This window comes from Quercus suber, unplaced genomic scaffold (assembly GCF_002906115.3).
Source record: "Quercus suber isolate HL8 unplaced genomic scaffold, Cork oak 2.0 scaffold_856, whole genome shotgun sequence".
Classification (NCBI taxonomy): Eukaryota; Viridiplantae; Streptophyta; class Magnoliopsida; order Fagales; family Fagaceae; genus Quercus; species Quercus suber.
Window position 1 is genome coordinate 232554 of NW_027070286.1, and position 11100 is coordinate 243653.

The 11100-nt window shown below is 35.3% G+C and overlaps 1 protein-coding gene across 1 annotated transcript; it reads left to right on the top strand.

The window, feature by feature from the left end:
• The first annotated feature begins 6228 nt into the window (after nucleotides 1-6228).
• On the top strand, nucleotides 6229-9371 carry LOC112012928 (small ribosomal subunit protein uS7). Its single transcript, XM_024045297.2, has 5 exons — nucleotides 6229-6318; nucleotides 6416-6549; nucleotides 8380-8651; nucleotides 8759-8962; nucleotides 9140-9371. Exons 2-5 carry the CDS (start codon nucleotides 6436-6438, stop codon nucleotides 9192-9194), a joined length of 645 nt encoding a protein of 214 aa, XP_023901065.1. The 5' UTR covers nucleotides 6229-6318; nucleotides 6416-6435; the 3' UTR covers nucleotides 9195-9371.
• Nucleotides 9372-11100: the final 1729 nt, after the last annotated feature.

An 11100-nucleotide genomic window follows, 5' to 3' on the forward strand; every position in this document is an offset into this window, starting at 1 on the left:
GTCACTTCCCGATGCTCTTCTTGCGCGGCAAAGTATCATACGGTTTATCTTAGAACAACAAGTTGGTGTGAGAACATCATCTTTTTGCTGGTTTCGCATCTTCGGATACATGACTTCTCTTGTTTCAGCTGCTTGACTTCCTCTCAATGAGCTTTGCTACATCAGCAAGCGTGACATACTGAGAAGCATTATTAGCATTGAGAGCGTCACTGGCTTTGTCCTGCCTCGTCTTTTCGCTATTATCCGCCACCTTTTCATTTTGTCCCTTTTCGAGCGTGGGCCCCTCTCGCCGTGGATTTTCCTTATCGCGAGCCTTGTTGGATTCTTCAATGCGCTGGATAGCCTAAGCAAGGTTATCCTGGTTCCGCTGCATGCCTTGCATCATTTCAAATAGTTCCTTCATTTGTGAGGGGCTTGTTCAACCTCCTCCTCAAGACGTACTTCCCTCAAAGAGGAAGCGTCAGCGGCTGCCCCTTGAGATGGAGCAACGGTGCGGGACGTACGATGGTTTTTTTTTTTTTTACTTGGGAGGCATGGTTTCTCCTTCCTTAACTGCTTGACTCCCCAGTGGAGTCGCCAAAATGTCGGGGACGTTTTGCAACAAGGGCCGAGATCGCATAAATGAGCCCAAAACTCCCTTGGGTTCGTTAAATTCGTCAGTTATTTGGAGAGCCAAGCCCAAAATTCACGATGTGAGGTACACAAAGGCTAATGGTGCTTTATGGAAAGAGAAAACAACAGAAAAATGAAAACACAAGAAAGTGCAGAAACTATATATTTCATGAGTCAGAAATTTCAGCCCGCAGTCACACAGAGGAGGAAATCGAAGGAGGTCCCGAGCAAGAGAGGGAGAGTTCCCCTATATCAATATTTTCACCCCCAGGCCTTCAAATCGTCCCATACACTAGGTAGCTGACTGGGCTTTTTGTGTCAAAGTTTTGGGTTTTTTGTAAGGAAAAATGTTGCCCCTCTTGTGGGCTGGTGATACATATTTATATCAAGCTCTAGGGGATGCTTGTGACCAGTTTTTAGGTGGGAGGAAGCCCTTGGACCTTTCAGATGCTATTTCTATGACTTGGTGCATTATGTTTTATGCTTAGGGAAAGGTTTTAGTTGCTTTTTGCATAATTTTGGAAACAAAGTTATTTCCTTTTTACAGCTGCTGTCTTTGGTCTTTGTAGGCCTTGAAGACCACATTTGGGTGGCTGAGTGGGCTAGGCTACTCAGCTTTTTCTTAGAGTCAGCTGCCTTGGTGTGGGAAAATGGAGTTAAGCTGAAAATAAAGGGCATAGTCACACAGAGCATGGAGTAAAGTCTAGGGTGGAAATTTCTGACATTGGACCTCCTTCATGGGCCCTAGATGCCCCCAGCGTCCTTGGCCCACTTCGCGGCACATACAGGTCGGGCCTATGTAAAAAGGTCCAATGGGAACTAACCCACACCCACCAAAACCATTCCTACTCAATTCCCCAACCATTCACATGGGCTCGGGCCATGCTTAAAAGAATAAAATAAAATATAATACATAAATTGAGCCCACAAAGAAGTCGGGCTTAGTTGAATCGGGCTTGTACGAAATGTGCCACGAAAACGGGTATCAACACCAGCCATCTGGCATGCACGTGGAGGACCAAGATGAAAGGAGAAGAGAGTATAAAAGAAAGAAAAAACAATGGGAGATGGGGATGGAGAAATCAATAGAGAAATACTGTAGCAATCAAGAACCAAATTTGTAATCAAACTTAAGAATCATATATAAGAATCAGTTTCCTCGGACTTTGCCGAGGACAATTTTCTTCAGTTTAAACATATTTATTTTCATTCTTTTGTGATCTGAATCCATTTTAGTGCTTGTCTGATTTATTAAAGCCCAGTCTTTCCAATCCACTCTCTACAAATTCATTATTTTAGGTTTTTTGGGCCTAAGTCCATCCACCTTTTGGGTTAGGGATTCAAATCAAGTCCTTACAAGTGGTATATTTCCCTCACCCTCTGTGTGTGTGTGTGTGTGTGTGTGTTAAAAAAATACTTAATATTCTAAAAAAAAAAGTAGTATAGATAAATTCAAATTGAAAAATTATATTAAACTCAAAATAAAAAAAGTGCCTTATTGCACATGTGAAGCATGTGTGATGAGGCTAGTGTGTGCATATATATATACATATATATAGGATAAATAGCAAAGTATACCCTTAATGTTTGAGGGTGATTAGATTTTACACCCCAATGTTTTCAGAACTTTGATTTTACACTCCAACATTTGGTTCGGTTAGCAAATCACCCCCTAGTTAGTTTTTGCTGTTAACTGCCATGTCATCTTGCTGACTTGTTTTTTTTTTGCCAAATAAGCCCCAAAATGACATAGTTTCAATGAAAATGAAGTGAAGACTTGGCAAATGCAAAACAACGCCGTTTTTCCCAAAGAGAAAAAAAAAATTGGATTTTTATACAACAACTTCAGCTAAACTCAAAAATAAAAACCTAAAACCAATGGTCCTCTTCCAACTCCTCAGTTCCATCATTGAAGGGCTCTAGGTGGCGGTGGCGGCGGCAAATTCTTTTTCTCTTATTTCCAGCTCCCTTTCACTTTTTCTTAGGGATTATGTTGCTGGATTTGGACTTGTTGGAGGGTTTTTTTGATTGATGGATTTGTAATTTCTAGATTTGTGGGTTTTGTTTTGTACTAATGGATTTGCCCAACCATACCATTGTTGTTGGAATGTAATTTCTTTCACTCTTCTCTTTGGCAATTTTTTTGGGGTTTTTACTGTGTAATTTTTTGGGGTGTTTAATGTGATAGTTGTTAATTAAAGGTTGCTTTTTCTATGTATTGGGATCCCATTATGTTTGACAGATCATTGAGAGAATAGGGGTTGAATTATATTATCTTATATATATTTGTATTTGCAGTAAACTTTGAAGTCTAGTTCTATTACATATGTTTCTGCATGACATCAACTTTCAGGATAAGAGCTGACATGGAGCCTTTGATGAACTTATTCATATCTAGGTTCACAATGCGAGGAGCTAGTTGTAGAGCTGATGTGGTGGTCTAGGTTCATAAGGGTTAGGAAGGCAAGGGTTGGGTTCGTGGGTTTAGATTTAGGATTTTGAGATTTTCTGTTTGGTGGAGAAACAATGTCAGTACCAGATTTTTTTTTTTTTTTTTTGGGCAAAATGACATTGTTTTGCATTTGCCAAGTCTTCACTTCATTTTCATTGAAACTGTGTCATTGATACTGAGTTATTTTGGGGCTTATTTGGCAAAAAAAAAAAATGTCAGCAAAATGACATGGCAGTTAACAGTAGAAATTAACCGGGGGAGTAATTTGCTAACGGAACCAAATGTTGGAGTGTAAAATCAAAGTTCTGAAATATTGGGGTGTAAAATTCAATCACTCCCAAACATTAGATGTGTACTTTGCAATTTACCTATATATATATATATATATATAAGAAAAGTGGTGTACCAATCATATTGACAAAAATAACTCTAGCCTTTCAAAAGCACAATTACTATCTGCCAATATGTCGACCAAAGATCATAAATAATTTTAAGCTTTGCAGGTGATGTTCGCATAAAATAATCTGCAAGCGCACAGAATCGTAACAAGTAGTAAAGTGTTTTTAGAAAACGAATGTCGAACCCACAGGGATTAACTATGTTATTGAATACCGAAATTTACTAAATTAAGTACTATTTGGAAAATCGAAAATAGATGGAACGTTCTACTATTTGAATTAAATTAAACTATTTAATAAAAAATAAATCTATGAATAAAAAATTAACAAACCGTAAAATCTAAAAGTGTAAAAATATGATAAGAATGGATCTAGAGCAGTTGATTTCACCTAACAAATCTCACACAATTTATTCTTCCTAATTATTAAATTCTAATAATCTCCCGTTGATGATTAAAAATTCCTTAAGTATTCAATATCTTCTCTCGAATAATATTAAAAATATCTTCAACTAACAATTCCATATCTCTATGTGAATTTAATTAATTGGAGACTCATTACGTACTTTGAATTTTTTTGAAAAATCACACTAGTCGCGGTAAAGCATCTCTACTTTCGCTCAACTAATGGTGTTTAATTCTAGAACTAAAATAACAAATCACCTCTCGGTCTCATTGTAATTCAATTGATCAAACCATAATTCGTAAAAAATAGTAAGCATTAAGAATAAGAATTAAACACTCAATCATGGAAATATTAAAAATAAAATAATTCAGAATATAAATTGTGTGTTCATTGCTAGACTACATCAACGCTCTAGAAAATAAAATTTAGTTCATAATAAAACTGAAAAGAAAACAAATAAAACTTATGTCTTTCATCTGATGGTTGATCAACATGAAACTCTCGCCTTTGCCCTCAGATCCTCCTCTTCAGAAAGACTCCTAAAAGAAAAATCTTCAATGTGGCAGCCCCCTTTTCCTCTCAGGTTTTCTCTCCTTTTTTTTTTTTTACCCTAAAGAGCCTTTAAATAGGTCAAGGAATCCTATTCCCGTTTGGAGAAAATCCCAGATTTTTAGGCTTCATTTAACCGATGATTTTGGCCCATTTAACGTCAGAATTCGGACTTTTGGTAAACTACAAAGTTGTAGCCCTTTAAGTTAAATTTCCAGCCCAACTTGAATCATCTCGATTGGATATCTGAGCCCAAAGTTATGCTGAAAATACTAACTGATGTGCAGGCTGGAATCCTAATCCGAATTGGACTTGGATTTTGTACAAAATTCCTTTGATTCCTTGCTCTTCTCATTCCTTCAAAGCACAAATGAATAGATAAATATAAATAAAAAAAATCAAATCAAATCAAAAGAAATAAAGGAAAACTAACAATTTTAATAAATAAGAGGATAATAAAAATCATGTAAAAATTACACTTATCAGGTGACTCTTTTGCAAAGGGGAAATTACGCGTCATTGATGATGGAAATTAATTTACTTGAAAAATAATATGACCAAAAAATCAAATGTCGTGGAAGAATATATGCCACGAATTGCCCAAAATCCAAATTGAACCACAAAATTCTTTGTTTTCCTCTTTCATTCTTACATTAGTTTGGATTTGGATGCGCTTATTTTCATCAACTTATTTACAGTGTAGTCAAAGGCTTTGTAGCTAAATTGACACATTCCTATGCACAAAGTGCTAGGGGGTTTAGGGGGAAAAAGGTTCGAGCTACAGGTTAGCAGCATGTTGTAATTATTTCTCAAAAAAAAAAAAACTTATTTACAGTGTAAAAACATAATGATATTTTGGAAAACATTATACACCCTCTTCTAGGACAAAATTAAACTCAACCAAATAGCTCATTATTATACATCCTCTTCTTGGTTGAGCTGGGTATGGTTCGTTCGCTCTGCCTAACACGCTCAGGTTCGATTCCCGCTACCAGCAGGAGTCCATTGGTGGGCATCACATCGCTAAATCTGTGTGCTCTGCCTGGGGGTTAGCGTAGCCTAGCGAATCCCCCTTTTTTTTTTTTTTTTTCTCAAAAAAAAAAAAATTCAGTCCTAAACATTTGAAAATATGCCCACACTAGTAAGTAGTAACGGTTTAGGCTATCTTTGATCTATACCCCAATCCAACCTGATCTTCTCGAGTTGAAAAATCCTTGACTTCCTTTCAAAAGAAAAAAAAAGTTCCTTGACTTAATATAACACAACCCATGATTTCTATATAAACCAACTTAATCCAACCTATTGGGTTCGTTTTAGTTGAGTTGGATAATTAAGTTTAGGCAATTTTGTGAGACCTAATAAAGAAAAAATGATTTTTCATACTACTATTTAAGCCCATTATTCAATAAATGCTTATAATTTACACAATCAAGCCTATATTCCCACTTCATAAAAGTAATGCTCAAAATACATAAATAAATCAAAATAATAAGGTTGATTTGAGTTTTTACATTAAAAAAAAAAAAAAAAAATCAAATCATCAAATTTAAAATACATTTTTTTTTTAACTACTAATTTACTTGGGCTGAAAATCTTGACAATCAAAGTTTTCAATTTTTTTTTAAAAAATTTTAAAACCGAACCCAATTACTATCATCCCTTGAAAACCCAATCCAGAAACTAAGTTGGGTTGGGTTCTTGTTTTGAATGCACAAACGGACCTCTTACATTGAAGGAAGCAGAACGGGCCAGGCTTGACCCGGTCCAATCCACAATGTTAGGCCCGGGTCTTAGGTTAAAGTAGGGTTTCTCCTCATCTTATTACTCCCGCATTGCAAAACTCTCATCGTTGCCGCCTGCTGTGAGACTGCGTCTCTCTCTCTCGCTCTCTCTCTCAAACAGGTGAGTTTCTTCTTTCTCTCACTACATAAATACCAGTATAGCCATGAATCTCTTTCTAAAGCTTTTTATGTTTTTATACTGTATTTGATGTGTATAGAAAAAAACAAACAAAAAAAAATGGCGGATGTTGTGGTTGCTCCACCAGCTCCTGAGAAGCCCATCACCCAAGATGCAATTCTACCCCACAACGATGTCAAGCTCTTCAATCGCTGGACCTTTGAGGACGTTCAGGTTTTGTTTTTGTTTATTTTTTAATCGTACTAAGTTTCTTGATTTGCTAAAGTTTGTTTCTCAGATTTGAGTTGCCTATGTACAATTGTACTTGTTGTTTGGTTCTAATTATGCAATAAATATATTTCACTTTAAATTGACTAGATTTTCACTGTATTATTTATATATTATGATGGGTGTTGAAAGTTTTAATGTATTGCTAGTTTTTTAGGGTCTCGTATAATGGTGTTTTGCTAAGCATATTATTAACTTTATTTGCCTCTACAAGTGTAAAAACTTGTAGATCTTTCGGTCTCTGGTCATACTTGATGTCCCATTTTTGCCTATTCACTATCTTCCCACTGTGAAATATGAAAATTGCCATTTCTTTCATCCTTTGCATGTGTAAAGAGAATACTAAGGTTTGCAATTGAGACTTCACACCTGTGGGCTTAATAGCAATCCCCAGACACGATTCGTGTTTATTCTTTTCTTTTATCTTTCTTGTAATATGTGTTATGAAGTATATTTTTAGTACATAGTAAATTATCAAAAGAAAACAAAATTAAGTTGGGTAGGGAGATTTGAACCCTTGATGTCTTTATTGAAAACACCAGGAAATGGCATTTGATCTAAAGGTCATTGTATACAATATATGATTCACCTGTCTCTAATTTGTTTGTGCGTGTACTGTTGTTTAGTATCTTTAATTTTTTTTTAATGATTTGGTATGTTATGTTATACCTGTTGGCTGAAATTCTTGTTCTTAATTAAAAGAAAAGGCCCACCTATTTTGTGACCCTTGTGTTTGATAAGCGACCAGAGGTCCGCTTGAAATTGGGCTTGAGAGGGGTTGCTTCCCAATTTGGTCTTTGTATAATTTATGTATGGCCATAACTCAAGTATGGCCTTTTTTTTTTCTTTCTTTTTGGTATCTATAATGTTTCAAAATAAGGAATATCCTATCAAACCTGTTTGCCATGCCCTCTTTTTTTCTGATGACATTGGGAAAAGTAATATAATGTGGTTGCAAGCCACGAAAATTAGGAACTTAGTCCTTTGTGTGGTACTAAAAAGAGCCACTAGAATTCAAGTCTATCAATGCAAAAATCATTAAATTTCATTCAGAAATAAAATTTTCATTTTTTATTGGATTTTGATGTGATTCTGTATTTTGTGGTGGATTTCACTTGATGTCCACTAATTTCCAATAATACCTGTGTCTTCCTTTATGTGATGAAACATAACCCGCCTGCCTTTTCTGTGATAACAGCTAAAATCTATATTAAATGTTTTTTTCTTCTTCAAATCTGATTGAGAGTCATTGTTTTCAAAACAATGCTTGGGTTATTCGCTTAGAATTAGAAACAACTGTACTGCCCATGTTCACTGTTTTATGACTTTTGGTTTAACTACAGTCTCTTGAAATTTTGACTTGTTACTTAGAATTGTAGGTTATCAAGAAAGGATTTATGCCTGGACTCTCAAATTATGGAATGAAATTAGGAAAATTGATTATAGCTTATTGATAGTTAGATTTGTGAAAATGCATTGGCATCAGTGGCAATTCTGTGGCTTGCACTGCTGTTGTTGTGGTTTTTTACTTGGTGTTAAAAGTTGGTCTTTTCTGTAGGTTAACATTTTTTGTTGATCTTATAACACAGTTCCTGTAATATTTGACTGAATACCTGAGTTCCTTGGTGTGCTGTCATAGACTGATATTGTTCTGTGCAAATATTTAATTGTATCTTGGTAATGGAACAAATGAGTGATGGTAATACTGGTCATTAGAATCATTCAGTGGAATCTCGCCTAATGCTTTCTATTGATCTTATATTATATGCTTTGTAGGTTAGTGACATATCTTTGAGTGATTACGTAGGCGTGGTTGCTGCCAAGCATGCAACCTACGTCCCACATACATCTGGGAGGTACTCAGTCAAGCGTTTCAGGAAAGCCCAGTGCCCAATTGTGGAGAGGCTTACAAACTCTCTTATGATGCATGGGCGAAATAATGGGAAAAAGCTGATGGCAGTGAGGATTATAAAGCATGCAATGGAGATTATTCACTTGCTGACAGACCTTAATCCCATCCAAGTTATTGTTGATGCTGTGGTCAATAGGTATACAAACGAGAATGAAGCAATTTATTTGGTCCAGATTGTGATCTTTTTTTTATAGTTTCTGGCATTATATTCTGTATTTACTTTTAGTACTTTTGTTATATCAGTGGACCAAGGGAAGATGCTACTCGTATTGGCTCAGCTGGAGTTGTCAGGCGTCAGGCTGTGGATATTTCTCCACTTCGACGTGTGAATCAGGCTATCTATCTCCTTACTACAGGTGCTCGTGAATCTGCTTTTAGGAACATCAAGACAATTGCAGAATGTTTGGCTGATGAACTTATTAATGCTGCAAAGGGATCATCAAACAGGTAACCGAGGCCTAGATTATCTACTCTTTACATATACATCTAATGATATCTTGGGGGATTTATTAATAGCTGCAGTGTTGTAGAATCTCTTGTTTTGTTGCCTCCCTGATGTTCCTCACCATACTTTCGTATATTTATGGTTTTAAGCACTGATGGTTTTAATCACTTATGTTTCAGTTATGCCATTAAAAAGAAGGATGAGATTGAGAGAGTTGCAAAGGCAAACCGATGAGGGTCGGTTGGAGAAACTTCCATGACACAGGAAGAGAGTTTTCATGTCACTTTAGAACTTTCTTTGTTAATTTTCCTTGTTTCTTTAGTTTACTCATGGGTACGGTTTGTATCCATGGTGGTTTTGTGTGCTGAATTCCAGTAATTTATCAGGATTGTTATCTATTGCTGTTTTGAACTTTTTGGTCAATCGGATTATTAAAACTTATATTATCATTGAATATGTCAGTGGGAATCGCATGTACTGTTTCTTTTCATTGGTCGTTTGACTCGTTTCCCATTATTTATTTGATTGTGCATGGTATCACATATAGGTTATGTGACCATTAATATGTTAAAATAAAAGCTTAAATGAGTAATGCGATTAACCATAAAGTTTGGTTAAAAATATGCTTTTTTATCAATAAAATTATAACGGACCAGCTCATTTCATTGAGAAATAATCATAACATAAATAACATACAATATTTGCCTTTAATGACAAATTAACACTTGTTTGCAGATATTTTCTTGTCTTCTCCCTCTGTCCTCTTTCCTCAAAATTAATTTTTTGCTTTCAAAGATCTTTATCTAAAAGAGACCCTCTGGCAAAGTTCTTTGAATGTTTTATCTTCTTAATAAATCTGAAATTTTCCTTTAATATTAATTTGTTGCTCTTTTGAGACTCAGAAGCTTGGATTGAAGCATGGTAGCATTGGTAGGTGTGGGAAAAGTAATGTGTTGTTAAGGCTTGATGGCAAGGCTTTGTAGCAGGTTTAGGGTATCCTTAAAGATCTGATTTTGCTTTTTTGGATATCAGGATGAGTTGGTTTTGTTACGATTTTGGTAATTTGTTGACCAAGCTTATCAAAAAAATTTGTTGACTAAACTTTATTTAATAAATCTTTTGGGTGAGAACTGTAGGGTAACGCATTTGCTTGTGGACTTCATGTTTTCAATAGTTTATTTGCCTAGTGTTTATTAAAAGATATATTTTTAGATAATTTTTTGTGTTAAATGTACTAAAAAAAAAAAAAAAAACTAAAAACTAATTTATTTAAAAAATAAAAATAAAAGTTCAATTATTTGCAAAGAAAAATTAGGGCAAAACTCTTTTTAATAATTCCTAAACTCACTAAATGTACCAAACCTTTTTAGAACATTAGTATTGATGGTGTTAAAAGGTTAAATTGCTACTTTTAACATTATAAACAACAAAAACTAAGCTACATTGGTGGTGCTATTGTTGATAAAACTCAATTTTCTAAATCTTTGGTAGTCTGCTGTAACAAAAAAGTTAATATATATATATATATATTTGGTGAGTTCTTTTTTTTTTTTTTTCATTATTATTTCTCTCTCTCTTCTTTGGCAAATCCTCTCATCTTCACCTTCACCCCAATCTCTCCTCTCTCCTCTCTCCTCTCTTCTTTCTCTAGTAGTTTTGGCAGTGGGTGATTCGATCTGGTGGATGGTAGTGGGTGGTTGATCTGATGGATGGTAATGAGTGGTCGATCTGGTGCTTTTTAATGGGTAGGGCTATCAATGGGTTAGGTTTGTGCCTAACTCGGCTTTAACCCGAAAAATTTGGGTGGATAAAAACGTAACCCCGACTGATATTTGGCTAAATTCGTTAGATTTCGGTTGTATCGAGTTGGTTTCAGATTCTATCACTAGAGCCAATATTTGGCTAAATCCATTGAGAACGGGCGAATATGTGGCCTAATTCGTTGAGATCTAGCCTAGATTTCATCGAATAACGATGAGGATCTCGCCAAATCTCGAAGAATCTGGACTAGATCTCGACAAATCTTGATGAGATCTTGTTGGATCTAGTCCGGAATGCTTGAAAAATCGCTGAAAATATTGATATATTAGAGCGGATAAGCTTTCACAGGTTTTGAAAGAGTATTTAACTGTAAGAGTTG

Coding starts and splice junctions, on each gene's coding strand:
- LOC112012928 (XM_024045297.2), top strand. CDS start 6,436: ATGGCGGATGTTGTGGTTGCTCCACCAGCTCCTGAGAAGCCCATCACC. Junction 8,652..8,758: donor GTTGATGCTGTGGTCAATAG/GTATACAAACGA, acceptor TTGTTATATCAG/TGGACCAAGGGAAGATGCTA. Junction 8,963..9,139: donor GCAAAGGGATCATCAAACAG/GTAACCGAGGCC, acceptor CTTATGTTTCAG/TTATGCCATTAAAAAGAAGG.